The sequence below is a fragment of the Accipiter gentilis genome, chromosome 1, assembly GCF_929443795.1.
Source record: "Accipiter gentilis chromosome 1, bAccGen1.1, whole genome shotgun sequence".
In the NCBI taxonomy this organism is placed as follows: domain Eukaryota; kingdom Metazoa; phylum Chordata; class Aves; order Accipitriformes; family Accipitridae; genus Astur; species Astur gentilis.
Genome location: NC_064880.1, coordinates 27259016 through 27275506, shown reverse-complemented (window position 1 = coordinate 27275506; position 16491 = coordinate 27259016). Strand labels below are relative to the sequence as shown.

General features: G+C 45.8%; 2 protein-coding genes across 12 annotated transcripts in view; one reads left to right on the top strand and one right to left on the bottom strand.

The window, feature by feature from the left end:
- Window positions 1-1658: 1658 nt before the first annotated feature.
- Window positions 1659-10611, bottom strand: LOC126038221 (shugoshin 2-like). The gene is made up of 9 exons (XM_049799624.1): window positions 10565-10611; window positions 9997-10140; window positions 8862-9037; window positions 8533-8595; window positions 7828-7922; window positions 6739-7007; window positions 4156-6120; window positions 2854-2980; window positions 1659-1976 (listed from the first exon to the last, which is right to left on the bottom strand). Exons 2-9 carry the CDS (start codon window positions 10136-10138, stop codon window positions 1772-1774), a joined length of 3042 nt encoding a protein of 1013 aa, XP_049655581.1. The 5' UTR covers window positions 10139-10140; window positions 10565-10611; the 3' UTR covers window positions 1659-1771.
- Window positions 10612-10684: 73 nt separating this feature from the next.
- Window positions 10685-16491, top strand: part of C1H2orf80 (chromosome 1 C2orf80 homolog) — a 27578-nt gene continuing 21771 nt past the window's right edge. For 4 of the 11 annotated variants that reach the window (XM_049799852.1, XM_049799938.1, XM_049799928.1 and 1 more), the window contains exons 1-3: window positions 13459-14395; window positions 15043-15119; window positions 15972-16053. In XM_049799852.1, the coding sequence (XP_049655809.1) occupies window positions 15079-15119; window positions 15972-16053 (123 nt within the window). In that variant the 5' untranslated portion in view covers window positions 13459-14395; window positions 15043-15078. Of the gene's footprint in view, window positions 11126-13458; window positions 16054-16491 lie in introns of those variants that run through there. The other 7 variants (XM_049799842.1, XM_049799861.1, XM_049799900.1 and 4 more) reach the window with 7 other exon arrangements.

The following is a 16491-nucleotide window of genomic DNA, read 5'->3' as shown; positions in this document are numbered from 1 at the left end:
ATAAACTCAAATTGATGTATCACAACTCAACAACGATCAGAAACTGGTTATACGTGAGACAAATTCTTACCCTGCAGCTGACTAGCTTTAAGTGCTGGTTAGGATAGAAATGCAATGTTAAGACTAGATCAGCTAGTATTAACATTTGTTTGGGGATGAGCATGTGTTTGAAGCACAGCTCTACAACTGCTAGCAGCTGTCACTGTGCCTTCAATATGAATGAACACAGTAGTCAACTATTCTGTTATTAACACAAGCTTATAAGAAGTGCAGCTGGAAAAAGTCCCATTGCTGACCCACAGAAGCAATGGAAACAATCATCAGGAACATCTGGAGATCTATGTTCCTGCCTGGCTTCTGACAGCTATAGTTCATATTACTGCATCACAGTCAGACAGGTCATACTGCTACAGCACCTCTAATAAATTCCCTGTTATTTACTAGCTCCTGCCTCACTTCTGAAGTTACAGAGTACCAAGAGAAAGCCTAGTGCCTTTCAGGAAACTGAATAAATGTGTAATTTTAAATCTTATACTTTTGTTTGTTTTAATGACTTGACAGTATAGCTTAAGTGTAAGCAATCAAGTAGCATTTACCTGACTGCAGATGGCACTATTTTCCCTCTGTATTGACAAAATTTCTATTTTCTGGAGGACTCTGCAGAGTACAGCAAGACCCCATCTACCTTCGTGAACTGATGGCTGTTGCTGAAGTGCTGAGAGAAAAGAACACTTACCTCTGTGTTGGGAAAAGAAGCAGTAAGTGTGGTCATAAGAACAGAGTGTCCCTGTCCCTGCTCTGCCACAGAGAAAGAAGAAACATTTTTCCTGCTTCCAAGGAGACACATTCTCTTCCCTTTTACTACTAATATGATCACTTCTTTTCCCCACCACTCTCTCAAACATTTAATATCAGTAGACTTCAAAGGTAGACACCAGTAGACCCTAAAAAAAGCAAGTCCTGGAGGCCAGTGGGCACTCAGTCTGCAATAGAAAAGAGCAACAGAATTTCCTGAAACACATTGTCTGCTTCACAGCATACAACCTGCTTCATAGAGCTCTTGAGCAGGGCCCTTGTAGCTCCCACTACAAGTAATAGCCCTTTGCACCAACACTCCCATCAGCAGACCCCAGCAAAAGTTGTCTTTGATCAAAGTATAGCCTAGCGTACCTTTAGTGCTGACACTAATGTAGTTAGATGTGCGCATCTGTGTCCTAGGTATTGCATGCTCAGGCCTGGTGGAAGGCTCACTTTTCAACTCCATAGTTATGCAAATCCCCACTGACAGCAAATAGTGAGAGGGGATACATCAGTTATCTGACATGGCTCCCTTCCAGAACAGCAGAGAGCTGAGCTCTGACTTCTAGGACTCTCCAAGGCTTCAGTAGTCAACCCTAAATGTGACTTCACAGTGGACTACTCTACCTGTACAGAAGCCACCTTTTACAGAAGGTAATGCTAGGCAGCATGTCAGCATGCCTCTTCTGCTTGCTGTCAAAGCCTGGGCTGCTGCAACCCTTTCAGATCCTTTCAGCAGCCCTTGTGGGTATCTGCAATGCCAGAAGAACAGCCCTCCAACAAGGTGTACTCTTCCCAGGCTTGGGTGGGGCCAGGGGGGTAAGGGCAGGGAATAAATGTCACAATGTTTTTATACTGTCCACACAAGAGACTTTATTTATAGTTTAATAAAAAATAAACTACACAAATCATTAGAGAGATTCTAGCAGAGATGCACAAGCCCCTAGGAGCTTGGGGGCTGCCTGTTGAACCACTATTGTACCTCTGGCTTTATGTCTCTTCCCCTTGTCATTAGCTTGCCTGCCTCAGCACTGGGACATCCTTCAGGAAGCCATTCTTTTTCCTCTTTGATGTTCTTGGTCATTTCCTTGGCTTTGGCAGTTTTCTTCTTTCTGGTTTTGCAGTGAGGGGAGTAGAGGAAGTCTGTGTTTGTAAATGGGTCACCCCGCCTCAGTTTGCTGCAGAACAAAAAGGGTTAGATTGAACCATCGAGGTATTTCTTGAATACATTTATGATTTCAGTCTCTAAAGTTTCTGATTTTACTGAAATTCTTCCACTATAAGATGACTGAGTGGTACAGTTTGTTCCTTGTCCAGTACAGGAACAGCTGTACCAGTACAGAGTACCTTCTGAACCAGTATAACTAACTCCTCACAGAAAGTTCGAACTGTGACCCTTTTCAGGAAAAAAAACATAGCATTACCCAGTATCATAACAACAAAGTCATCATTTTAGGAGTTAAATAGTTCTGTATAGTAGCCATTGGATGTACTGAATCTATATTTTCTGAGGGAAAAGATGCAGCTACTTGTTTAGGTACTCATATCTGCCAGAAAAGGTGAATATAGATAGAGTCTGCTCGCAGGGGAGAACCCTCCTCAAAACCTAGCATTCCCTTCACTGAAACCCTATTAACATGGAAGTATTACTCAGTTGTTGTATAAAACCTTAGATATCACAGAATGGCAGCAAGTAAAATCAGGGGTTTTGCTTAGCTGTCTTTGTTTAGCTTGTATTTTATCCTCACATTAATTCCTCATTAGCACTGGTGTACCACAGATGCAGTCTGCTAAGAGATGTGCTCATTTCAGTGAGGGAAATAACATCTTTGGTAGCTTGTTACCAGAAGCCTGCATATGCAATCTGTGCTAATGCAGAATTTTGGTTTAACCACACTGTGGTAGAAGAGGAGGGTCACAGAAACACAAAGGGTAAGAAGAACTTAAAGACAAACAAAGTGACAGAGGGCCTAGCCCTGGAGAGTGAGCACATGAGAGCAGAGCAGGGGTTGCAGCATGGGAACAGTCATGGGAAGGAAGAGTTTAAAGCCCAACCTGTTGAGCTTTGGCTCTGCATAGCAGGCTGGGCCCCGTCTCCGCCTGGATGAGCGCCCTGACATTTCTTCCAAGCTGGAGGAAGACAGAGTCCTGGCATTGGTCAAGTCCTGTAGTGGCCTGATCTCTGCAAAGGGAGACATTCACACAAGTTGATCAGTGTTTCCAAATACTTTCCAGATATCCTAAGAAACACAGCTGCCAAACAGAGAAGGGCTGCATTACCAGGTTTCTCTGCACACTGCACAATCCTGAATCCAATCATGTTCCCTCTAAACTAAGGAGACCATTTTTGTCCAAATATCCCAGACCTGCTTCTCAAAAGTCAGCTCATGCATCAAATTACGTTCCTTATGGAAAAAATACAGGTCACTAATACTGCTAGTATCATTGGGCCCTGGTGTAGTAGAAAAATGATACAAAAATGATAGTTGATAGTTCTAATGCCCAGGAGCTTACAGCCTGGAGGAAAAAGCAAGCTTATAGCACCCAAACAACCTACAAGACTTCCAGGAAGGCACAGTACCCTGCCAGTGTTTACTGCAGCTTTCAAAGTGACGTCAGCCAAGAGACGGAGGGCAGGAGAACCAACTTCTTCCCTCTCTACAAAGTACAGCCCACTCTAGCTGTAACAGGCCTGTTTGTCAACAGCTACAGGAAGGAAAAACCCCACAAAACAACTCTCTTTACAGAGTATCCAATAACAGCAAGCTCCCCAAAAGGCTCAGCTTCACTATTATATTACCAGCCAAGGGATACACCCTCCAAATCCTTTTAAAAAACAAACGAAATAAAACCACGACCAAGAGAATTTAGGCAGCTCCTGATGAATTTCCATTGAAGATACCACCTAGAGGTATAAAGTCTAAAACCTTGCAGCACTAACCATTCTGGACCAAAAACCTGCCATCATCATATTCTGTGCCCCAATAATGCTGACTCTAGTAGGCAGGATCAGTACCAAATTATACTTTTCAACTGCTTGAGTAATTGATTTTCTAAATTGACAGGCATGCCCTGTAGATAACAAGAGTGGTAAAGCAAGACTCGCAGCATATGCTCCTAGTCTTTTCCCAATATCCACACAAGTGACCAGAAATTCTTACAGGAATGCTGATAAACTAGAAGCAAATGCAGCCACAGAAATGACTGGCCAGCACAAGTGGAAGTATAAATGGTGTATTGAACACTGATCTTTAACTCTGAAAAAAGAGAGGAGGGAAAGAAAATTATAAGCACTTGCTGCATGGATTTTTGGCACTCATCTCCAAACACAGGTACCCTCCCCAGCCTACCACCTACCAGGTTCCTGTGAAGGTGAGCTCTGAACACTTGACTCAACCTGGTTTCTTTCCCCAAGTATTTCCTCTGCAGTCTTTTCTTTAAATACCAGGGAGCTTTCCAGCCAAACAGAGGATTTCTCTGGCATTCTGTTGCCCTCAGTACTTAAGCTCTTGGAGACAGGTACATCTGTAAGCCTGGAGCTGACAAGCAAAGCTGCAGAACGGGTCACAGAAGAGGATTCAATACTGTGCGAAAGGTCCATAAGATTATTTGTAAGCGGTATCTTAGCTATCTGCTTTTCCAGGAAGGCATCTGGCTCAGACAGCAGATCTGTAATGCAGGAAAACTTGCCCATCAGGACAGTTTGATTGGATTCAAGTTCTGCTGAACTTCCAATGAGCGCCTTGGCACCATCACTTTGTCTGGCCGGGGAATCAGTCTCTGGAAGTCTAGAGGTGTTCCTCTTCCTCTGAGGCTTTGGTTTGGGATAAGCATCTTTTTTCGAAGTGTTCATGTTGTTGTCAACTTCAGCTTGCCCCTTTTCTTGAAGGCTCCCTGGCTGGTTTTTATTCCTCTGAGCAGCTACCATCCTCTGAACTCTGGGGATTTTGCTAGCTTTGCTCCCAGGAATAGACCTGGGAGGCACAACTGGACCCCCTTCAAAATCTGTCTGGACACAACCCAAGCTTCCTGCAAGATCCAAAGAATGGACAACATAAGTTCTCCTGCTACATTTAACATTACCTGGTGAATCCTTCATACTCTCCTTAGCTACTTCTTGGACATCTACGCATGGCCCAAAAACATCCACTTCGTTTCTCTGATCACTACAACTGCTTTTCCCAACAGTCTTCTTCCTGCTTGTCTTGCTGCTTCTAAGCTGTTCTTCAGCTTTGGCCTCTGGTATTTTCACACAGTTTAACAGATTCTCCTCATCAGAGTCATCTCTTTGCCTAACTACTCTAGTTTTTCTGTTGGTTTTCCGTCTGATGCTTTTTGTGCTCACACTTGAATCCTCTTGCAAAGCACAGGCACCTGAGGTTTCTTTCCTCAAGAAAAGTGAGTTTTGTAGACTGGAATCACCCGAGAGAACTTCACCACTTGAAAAGGTACAACCTAGGCTTTTTGACAAGCTCCCCATACTTTGGGTCTCAAAAATAGCTTCCTTCTTAGCCTGTTGCAGTAAGTCACCATTTCCAAGACTGTGCAGCTGTGTTAGATTCACCACATATGTTCTTCCGAGATCTTGGACTTCATCAGGAGAGCTGGAATGTTGCTCCACACCACAGTCTCTGCTCTTTCTGTTGAAAGCCCCCACACAAGCATTCTGCCTCATCTCAGAAACTTCAGACTCACTAGAACATGTTGCTACTTTTGGCTGAAGAAGCTTCTTTGCATTTTGAGCACTCTCTTCACCCTGAGCTATACCAAGACTACTTTCTGCATAGTTTTTAATTGCATTTGTTTTCTTTTTTCCTGTGCTTGCTTTTTTAACTGTTGTTTTCTCACCAGTTTTACAATTACCTTTGCTTTTAACCTTCACAGGAACAAACTCAGGGACTTGGCTATAGCTGCTGTCCATTTCAACACCACGCTCAGTTTCTTTAGCCTGTGGCTGATCACAGAAAATCTCTTTATCCAAAGATTTTCTATCAGGAATAACAGGGGTTTGAGTAGGTGAAACCAGGGAGCTGGGAGATTTCAGCTGTGGCTGTGTGTTACTCTTGCTGGAGCTGCTGCTGTCCTTTGTGATACTCCCCTGAGCTGCCCGAGTGGAACTGACACATGGGAAAATATCCACACCAGAAGATGGAGTGCTTGTTGCAAAAAGGGTGGAACGCTTTCTCCTCTGAGTAACATGCCCTTGTGAGAGACGATCAAAGAAACGTTTTGCCATCTCATCACCATCATTTGAAAAAGGATGATTCTCCCAGGCGAGCGCTGGCAAATTGTCAGGATTTTGTTGCATGGCACACAAGGCCTCTGTTGGAAAAAGAAATTTCATTCCTAAGACTGAGAAATGCAGCAGGCTAATACTAGCTTTCTCTATACCACTAAACCCCACGCCCCACACACTGCCACAAATCCAGAGCATAGAAAAAGCATGATTTTGTCTCTACAGGGACTCCCCAAACTTACTGTATAACAGAATTGCTCAACTGGCTCCCCTCAGAACAGAAAGCCAGCCCAGAGCAACATCCCTTAACCAGCCCTAATATTTAGGAATGCTCATGATCTGTATGAGAGTTATTATTTATATGGCAAATCCACAAGGAACTGAAGACATGCATCTAGTCAGATGCTGCACCTTCAGAAATTTCTGAAAATCTTATATAAGTTCAGTGCCTATTACTCAGAAAGCCTGATGAGCAATCTTGAGCTATTGCAAACGTGCCAAATTTCCCCACCAGGACATCCCATTCTGTGATATATGCAATTCTAGCGATATCAGCATCACTGAACCATGCAGTTCCTAACAGTCATTAAGAGCTGCTGGAGTGATGGTTAGGAGCTAACTGGAGCTATGGCACTGCACTCATTCAGTTCTGAACACAAACATGCAAAGTCATACCAGAAGAATAGCAGAAGATGCAAATTTACCTCCAAAGATGCAAGAATCGAGAAAAGCCTCTTGTGCTTCCATTGCTTCAGTCGGATTCTTCCCATTCTCTTCCTGGTGGGATTGAGGCTTCTCAGCAGGCTGCGATTGCAAAGTGTCTTTGGAGGCAACAGGCACAATTTCCAGGGACTCAATAGAAGCAGGTCGCTGAAGATCTAGTGAGGATGTCTGTACTGCTATAGAGTTGCCACCTTGCTGTCCTGCATCACACAGCTTGGAAATGGGCACCCTCATTGGCATCCCTGCAGCCCTGGTGAGAAGGGGTAACAGCAATGGAGCATGTTTCATACCTGTGACAGGCCCTAGAATCCAGCAGAATAGCTACAGCTTTCACTTCCATCAAGAGTTGTGGAAATACGTTTCTGAAGGCTTCAAGTGCAGAAGAACACACGCTGCCCAGCCAGGACAAATTTCACATTTTTGTGCAAGCACAACTTGTATGAAAAGCACACTGCTGTGGACACAGAAGCAGGAGAAAAACACACTGAGGCAACAAGGAAGCAAGGCCTCTCAGTGCACAGGTTGCAACCACAGGTTCACCTCACTGTGGAACACCAACATAGCTGCTTAGAGATATGCCTGTGGGCAGCTCCAAGGGCACCCCTGTGTTCAAAGAAGAGACTAAACAGAGGAGAACAGAACTTCAAGTATATTTTAAGAGACCGTGCTCTTAGGTTCTTTCCAAAACACAAGTTTACATCATACAAGCAGATGACTATTAAGCATTTATACATAACAAATGTCAAAGCAGCCAGCTATGGCACACACTCACTCACTCGAGGAAATCTTGCAGTGCTCACTAGCTACAAAGGAAAAACTATCTAGAAGCAATGCGCTTTCAAACAAAGGAGGGAGAAGGACCAGTTTATGTGTAGACTTAGTATTAGAACAAGTAAGACAAGGAATGGCAGCAGAAAGATACAGAATAAAGGAAAACATCAAGCAGTGGTGGTTTAGAGAAGACATCTCATGTAAAACAGACAACTGGGCACACACATAAAACACAAGAGTAAGTTTAGCATATAGAAATTCAGGACAAGCTTGGTAATATCCGACATTTTAAGGCCCACCTCACAAGCTGACCACCTGCAATATCATCGGCCCAGCTATCTTCAGTCATGCTGCTCTTCCGGCCATTGGACAAGGATGCAGAACTTGTATAGGACTGGAAAGCAAAGAAATAGAAGGGTGGTTTAAAGCTCTTGCAATCCCCTGTGCAGCCTCCTGCACAGAAACAGCAGAAGCTCAGTTTCACCCTGGAAAGCATGCCAAATACCACCAGTGACCCTCTCCCATTTAAAATTGCACAAATTATGGAATAAACTGCAGCAAGGTCAGATTCTGTCTCCACAGGCTTAAGGGTGAAGTTAAACTAGTTCAGATAATCTGAGACTAGGAAGCAGGAATATTTTCCCACCCACCCATGAGACAGAACGTATGGGAAGTGTCCTATTCCCTATGACAACTTGCCGTGGCAACACTTAAAAAAAGAAACTGAAAAGAAGTCACAACCTGTCATAGCAGAATAGCCTACTGGCCAATACAGCCAACGACCCAGAGAAGGCAGTTTAAAACTGTAACCTTTACTACAGAAGTTACCCCAGAAATTGTCAACACCAAGCTAAAAATGAGGATGCAGCCAGCACAATTCAAGCAAGCAAAGAAAAACAGTTGAAGCATTAAACACTGAAGCGAGCAGGCAACACAAAGCAAAAGGCAGAGACAAACACAGCCACCTTTTCCAGAGCAGTGTGCTCACATTTCCCACAGTTTACCTCAGACAGCCGGGCCATCTTAACTGCAGCCACAAGGTTTTCAAGTTCTTTCAAGGTGTTATTCTATGTCAAGGTAATAAAGAGAGAGAAACCATAAAGACATTAAATCAAAACATCTATTCCAACAAGGATGCTGGCAGCCAGAGCAAGGCATGTTCTGGGGAAGAACACAGCTTGGAATAAAGAATAAGCAAATGAATGGTGACATTTTTCATATACAGACACTATGGACAATCGGCAACAGCTCAGTCCTCCCAAGGTTGAGATGCTACTGCTGCATACCTTGCCCACTGCCTCTCCCCATACCAACCACACTGTTAGTGCCATACCAGGAAGGAGAGCTTGTGCCGCAGCAGAGCGTTCTGGAAGTGACACTGCTCCACCTCCTTCTGTAGGATGGTCTTCTCCTGGGTGAGCCGCTGCGCATTGGCTTTCTCCGCATTGAGGGCCTGGGCCAGCGCTTTATTGTTGTGCTTTAGGGAGACTTTAATAGTGGAGGAGTTGTCTGTAAGGGATAGAGAAGCATCACACAGAATCAGCATCCAAGGTCTCATCCATGCCTCTTCCCTCATCATACTTCTTCCTCTTCCCAGAATAGCCTCCCTCTGGCTCAGATGTCTATAACTCAATAGCCCCACACAAAGGCAGCAGTATAATTCCTTCCAGCAATGAAAGTCTCCAGAGAACAGCAGGAAAAACTTACCATAATAACCTGCAACACTTCAGACAGACACCCTCTCCATCCTCAGTGGTTTGTGCTCAGTCAGCAAGCTACTGCTTCAATTCTTAATGAATGATGGTGTGGTTCAGGTGCTGAGTTTAAAAAGATATGCTTCTGACTTTGAACAAGTCGCCTATAGCTCTGCATCCTCATCTCCATCCAAAAAGAGGGAGAAAAACCTACTTTTCTCTGTAGCAGCCCTTGAGCAGATTTAGATCTATGTTTCCCAATTTCAAAACAAATAAATAAAAGTAACAGAAACATCTAACTTTTTCCAAGGTAGTCCAAATTATCTCGTGCACTATCATTGCATTATTTCCCCCATGAAACACAAATCACATTTGGGCTAGCTTCTGCACAGGATTGCATCTACACTAAAATACTTTCCACACCTCTTATTTTTGCTGTTTGGACCCCGAGGACTTGGTCACCCAGACACAGCCGTCTAACGCCATCTGAGATGCTGCTGAGAGCAGCCTGTGATGCACCCAGCTGCCGCTCCAAAGGTTCTGCATCAAACCTGCCAGTCACAGATACCTCTAACACCTTTGGGCACCTCAAGTGGCACTTGACATTCATTTGCAGGGTACTGAATTCACTAGAAACCCACAGGTAGAGAAGGAGCTATTAAATACAAGCTCTGGGTAAGAGACCGCCACCCACCGCGGCCACAGCCAAAGGCACAGTTACAAGGTGACGTAGCTGCCAGCCTCTGCACATGCTGCAAGGCAAAATACACTCACTAATGATTTTCGTTTTGATTTTTGATGCAAGTGAGGCATTCAGCTTCGCAGTCCTCAAGGCACCCTTTTTCTTCTCCCGCATCCGCTCTCTTACGCCACTCAGGCTGAAGAAGGATGTTTCGGCCGCCTCCCACGATGCCATAGCTGGAAAGAGCGACACCGAGCAGGGTTAGCGCCCGTATTCTTCCCTTCGGCCGCTACTTACCGGCCAAGACTTCACACTCTCCCCGAGAAGCATACCTGCGGCCTCGCCCCCCGCCCCGCTGACCCCCCGGGAGGACCTGTCGGCCGCAGACACAGGGCACCGCGCCGCACCTCGCCCCGAGCTGCTCCCGGCAGCGGCGGCTGCCGCGGGCCGTTACAGGCCCTCCACCACGGGCCGTTACAGGCCCTCCACCGCGGGCCCTCGCGGCGGTCCCTCAGCGCCCGCGGGGAGCGGGGCGGGCGGGCTCCCCCCTCACCTGCGTGCGCGGCGGCAGCCTCCAGCACGGAGAGCCCCGCGGGGCGGTGGGCGGCTGCTCCTTACCGCGGCCCAAGAAGGAGAGAAGGGGGCAGAGGAAGCTCTTACCCGCCGGGAGAGTTTTGAATGCAACCGCGACGGCGGTCCGCCCCTCGCCCCGCCCCGCCGGATGGCGGCCGGGGGAGCGGCCGTTTCCCTCTGCTCCGCCAGGGAAAGCGGGGGGGAGACCCGGCGCGCACAAACTCCATCCCCAGAGCCGGTTGCGCCGGGGTGGGGAACGTTACTTCGCCCGTCCGTTAGGGCGCGGGCGGGCCTGCCTGCCTGCCTGTGCGGGGAGCCCGCGCCGCCATTTTGCGCCGCCATGTCGGGCTGGGCCGGGCAGCCGCCGCTGAGGGAGCTCTCCGTCCTCCCGGGGAAAGGGGACCCCCAAACGCCGCCTTCTCAGGCGCCGCGGCCCCGCCGCCCTCGGGGCTGGAAGCACCTAGCTTCGAGGCCGTGCGCGTGAGGCGCTGCTACCGCCGCCTTGCCTGGGGCACGCAGAGCTAAAACGCTGCTGAAGCGCCTCAGAAGAGCCCGAGAGTTGTTCTGAAGGACAAATCTCACCCAAAAGTTAGGGTTTGTTCGCCTGCAGAATTCAGCACCTGGCTTGCAGCCTTCACCTGCGAAAAGGTGACATTTTACAGTCTTATTAAAATGAAATTTTCTTCTGAAGTAATTTATATTCCAGCCCAAGTTGATGCATTGCTTTCCAGACACCTTCGAATTTGTCCTCAAGAAAATGACATTGCGTGTGCAGATGTGACAATGTTAAATATTTTAAGGAAATTACATGCAAGGAAAAAGCAGCCAAGTAGTTTGAAGAACAGCAGTTTACAGTGGAGGTGCGGAGGGAATTTGCAATACAAACAAGGCTGATAAAAACACTTCTACCAGCTGCCACAGGCATGTGAATCGTAGCCCTTGCAAGAGTCCTAAATCCTACTCCTATTACTATTTTTGTGGTATTTTTTAGTACATTAGCTGATGAGCATTAAATAATGCAAATTATTAAATAAATTTATTCCTTTCAACTTAATTCAGTAGTAGATTGACAAAACACCCACCACACCAGCCCTGAAAATCGGACCTGCAGTGGGTAACGATGCTGCAGACACACAGACCTGCCTGTTGCTTTATTTCTTGCTCTGGGGAACCCATGACTGGCATTAAAAGTGCTATGGTGTGGGGAAAAGACTTAAGTGTCCTTCTGTAATACATATTCTGTGCTGCATGCATGACAAATTCCACGGTTCAAGGGGCCTAAACTTGCTCATACTAAGTTTACTAATATACTAAGTTTATTAAGCACACTGGTCAGCAAATTAAATTAAGAGTGGGCAGCTTAAAAACAGAGACCCTCTCCCACGCAGCCCTATTTAAACAGTGGAAATCTTTGCCAGGTGATATTGCAGATGTCAATTACTCGGGTTTCAAAAAGTGATTGGACAAATTCGTGGAAGTAAAAAAAAAAGCAATGGCTATTAACTGCCAAGACAACATTTTTTGCTCAAGAAGGTCCTGAGCTGCAAATCAGTGGAAAATGGGGAAACACACTGAGAAACTTCGATACTTACTGGTGCTGGTCTTCCGTCTCTTCCCCAGGCGTCCACTAGTGGCTGCGATTTTTTTTCCCCCAGGAAGAGCAAAAACACAGTGCCACTCCCCCTCCCTGCCTTGCAATGACACAGGATTTCTTGCTTTGGGGGAAATAGCAGGGGTCAGTTCACCCCAAGGCTAGGGACCACCCTCATTTCAGGAAAGTCACTTTCTTCATCAGGGTATCACCCTTGCTACATCACAGAGCAGGGACTGGGTTAGCAGGACTTTGGTTCAGTCCTGGTATGGCTATGTCCACTTTGTGAAGGTCACTTTTCACACTTGCCTGGCCATACCAGCAGATAAGCCCTGGGTAGGTGTAACTGGAGGAAAGGCAGGCAGTAGATCTGCATTTCTCAAAGCAGAGCAAACAAGCAGCAGCTCTACTGGACACATGGGGTTGCCATGACGCCTGCCAGGCGGATGCCCTCAGAAATCAGATCCAACTTGATTACAAGCCTCACAGCTGGAATGAAAGGTGGGGAAGTGCTAAGCTTGGTGATCCTTTTGCCATAGAATTAAGGAGAATGGCCGTAAGCATCTATTGCTGCTAGGAGGGGCCATTCCCAAACTCCAGCCCTCCCTCAGTGGCTGCCCATCTGGCTTTCCACTTGTCCTGGTTTCAGCTGGGATAGAGCTAACTGTCTTCCTAGTAGCTGGTACAGTGCTATGTTTTGAGTTCAGCATGTGAAGAATGTTGAGAACACTGATGTTTTCAGTTGTTGCTCAGTAGTGTTTAGACTATAGTCAAGGATTTTTCAGCTTCTCATGCCCAGCCAGGGCACAAGAAGTTGGCACAGGACACAACCAAGGCACCTGACCCAAACTGGCCAACGGTGTATTCCATACCATGGGACGTCCCATCTAGTTTAGGAACTGGGAAGTGGGGGGGGCAGGGAATCGCTGCTCGGGGACCGGCGGGGTGTCAGACAGCGGGTGGTGAGCTATTGCCCTGGGCATCATTTGTACATTCCAATCCTTTTATTACTACTGTTGTCATTTTATTAGTGTTATCATTATCATTATTAGTTTCTTCTCTTCTGTTCTATTAAACCGTTCTTATCTCAACCCAGGAGTTTTACTTTTTTTTTTTTAAGATTTCCTCCCCCATCCCACTGGATGGGGGAAGTGATTGAGCGGCTGCGTGCTACTTAGTTGCTGGCTGGGGTTAAACCACAACACCACTGCTATGCCAAAGACATGGTAGGTGGCAGAACCGTGTCCACTACCTTTACCTCTTGCACCTTCCTAGGCACATGCCTAAAGCTTGGGCTTTGGAAAGAGAGCGGTGAAATAAGGAAGAAAAAGCACAGCACAAATTCTGTAAATACCAAGTAGGCTTTTTCCTGGAAAACATCTATGTCTCATGGTAATACATTTGCTTTTATGTTTCCTTAGGCCATCACAAAGAGAGGCAACATTATGATCATGTCTCGTAAACCCATTCCTATTGTTTACTAGGTAATAAGTTAATAACATGAGAAGTACATTCCCAGGGAGACAGATGGCTCATTCCATTCAGAACTATAGCCTGCAAACCTTCCTAATCTACAAAATCCAATAGCCTCTCACTGACTTGTTCATCATCGTGATGCATTGGCTATCATCAGCAGTCCTGTGCAAGAAGTGCCCTGCATCCATTGGAAGGACAACAGCAGAATTTAGTAAGTCGTGTTGGGATTTCTTGGCTGTTAGAATTTCTCCTAATACTGTAAGCAAAAACATAACATTGATGAAAGAACTGGTAGCAGGATCCTACCTATATGCCACAAACACTGCAATCAGAACCCTGGATGGGCTCTTGGGAGGTATCCGGTCTAGTTTTTCACGGTTCCATACGGTGGAAGGCTGGAACAGTGGAAGCTGATAGCTTCTTTTACAAGCAATTAGATCCATCAGAAAACCCAGTGAATAGTCTCTGCCTCCCTTGTTAGCAAGTCTTCTATGTTTCCAACTAGCCATTCAAAAGTGAAACTCAATGCCTAGAAGTGCAAAAGGATCATTTAGCTTGAAACTGATAAACCAACCTGAAGTTGCAGGTTTAACCTCTTCTGTGTGTTGTTGGTTTGGGGGGGGGGGGGGGGTTCCCATTTAATTTCTCTCAGCTCAGCAGCATTGTTTCTAAGCAACAGGAGAAAGCTGCAGTCTTGCATAAAGCCATAGCCTAATTTCCCTGGCACACAAACTGAGTGGCAGAGGCAAGAAAGGAACAGCAACGTCAAGACAGAATTCCTCTTCATAGATACCTGAAGTCAGAGAGGCTCCAAACCCAGATCCTGAGGGCTGTTCCAACAGCTGACACAGGTAGTGCATGATTTCTTGTGTACAGTTATGAGAGAGAGAATAGGGGGACAATATCCAGTAACAGAGAGAGCTTACTCTGGTTTGTGTCATTTGTGTACTATGGAGCAGAGGAGTGAAGCATGCGCTTTGATATTACAATAAATTGGTGGGCCAGGTGCTGGCTTCTTTCTTTGCTGTGTCCTGTCAGGCCAGCTGTTACCTCATCTCTTCCAGCCTGTCCTCTTCCCAGTCCATCCCCTCTTTGTACCACATAGGTCTGATTACTACAGAGTGGGGAGAGCAAGCCATGTGCTAAGAAACTCAGAATCAGCAGCAGGTCAATATATTGCATTATATGAGAAAATATACATCACTGTGATGGGGATGCAAGCAACCTTCAAGCTGACACTCAAGATTGATGTTCATCTTAAATGGGCTTATTCTGCCCATTTCCCATTATTAAACTTCTTACCCTCACTTTCAGTACTGTGCATGTTGTCTTCTCTTTCTTGACTAGATTTTTCTTAGCTTCTGTTGTAATCTTACTTAGAAAACGGTTTTGACCAGATTTTTGTAGGGAGTCTCCAAGTGTCCCATACTCATTATCTGTGATTCAGATTTGCTCACTGACAGAGATACTTGGTAGGATGCACTTTTCTCTCTCCTAGATCCCACTAAGCTTATGTTACAGTGACAGCTAGAGTATGGAAAGAAAACGCCTGAAGAAAGAGATTGAAAAACTCCTGTGAGTAGTAACTGCCCAGAACTGCCTTCACTGCATTTGAGATGGAATTGTTCTCATTGCAAAGGGTTGTATGACCTAGCTGGATGACAACTGTAAAACCTTAGTCTTCTCTTGCTGGAAAGTATGAGCAGACTTCCTCTGAGCTGCTCTTCATTTTCTTACCCACAGTCTGCAGCATGATACCTGACTGCATATGTGACAGTAGAGATGTCAAAGCCCAGAACTTGCTCTGTGTCAGTGGGAATGACCGGGGAAGTGCAAAGTTTCTCCCTTGCAATGCAGCCAGTGCAGCTGCTGTCTGTAAGGGGTATCCTTGTTCATGCAGCAGTGTCTCATGCTCTTTGATGCAGGAGTGCCCAGCAGACAGCTCCTAGGGGAGGTAAGCAGTGTCCCCTCTACTCCATACAAGTCCTGTGCCCATCTACCCTCGGACTGCTTGCATGGATCAGTAGTACATAGTCTGAGGAAAGATTGCAGAATCAGGCCTCTCCTGAATGAGAATAACAAGCACCAGTGAAGCATCTCTTTCAGTCTGTTGGCTGTACAGTGAAATCCTTCTGTGAGTCCCTAGACTTCAAATACTTGATTCATATTTGTAGTTCTTCCTATATTTTGGGGCCTTTGGGGAAGACAGCAGTGTGGTTTGGGGGAAGCTAAGATTAGCAGTGATGCAGAAAACTAACAACTTTCCTACTTGAGGTGTCTGTGAGAAATCCTGCAGCAGATTCCTAGCCCTGAATCATACCAAATTTAGCCCCAGTCTTGTACTAGCTTTAGAGTCATCTACTACATTTCTTATGCACCGGATTGCTTAGAACCAGTTTTAATTTGGAGTTATTTTCTTGCTTTAAGGGGAGATTATGTTGGCATCAGGCTACGAGAAAATCAATTTGATCCAAGAGGACAAAGGCAGCCCACCTTTCTAGATGACATGGTAATCACCAGACTTCATACTTACTATCCTCTTTAACTGCAGGGCTACTGAGAACTCTGAAGGATGGCTGTTTGGTACAGCTAAGTAACCTGTTACTAAAATGATCAAGAAAAGCCCATTACTGCAAAGAGTATCTAAAGAGATTGGCTGTGAATAGCATCCAGGTGTAATGTATCCAAGATAATTCAAGTTTTTGCTGATTTTTCAGCAAGAAAAAGCTTATCCACAGAGGACATTTGATAAAGTTCAGGTCAAGTAACCAAAGAGAATTCTTCACAAACTAAAGCTGTGTGTGCATTACAAAACATCTTTCAGGTAAGCTGAGAAAGTCTTCCTGGCTGTGTTTAAAATCCCTGAAACCTCAGCAAGTGTCTTAAAACTGGTAAGGTACCCAGTGTAGCTGAGACAATACTGGGCTCCAGCTCACATTTCCCTGCA

Excerpts from the sequence above, each read along its gene's own strand:
- LOC126038221 (XM_049799624.1), bottom strand. The coding sequence starts at position 10,138 with ATGGCATCGTGGGAGGCGGCCGAAACATCCTTCTTCAGCCTGAGTGGC. Across the intron at positions 9,038-9,996 it reads AATCAAAACGAAAATCATTA|ACAACTCCTCCACTATTAAA; the intron begins GTGAGTGTATTT and ends TATCCCTTACAG. Across the intron at positions 7,923-8,532 it reads AGATGGCCCGGCTGTCTGAG|TCCTATACAAGTTCTGCATC; the intron begins GTAAACTGTGGG and ends TTTGCTTTCCAG.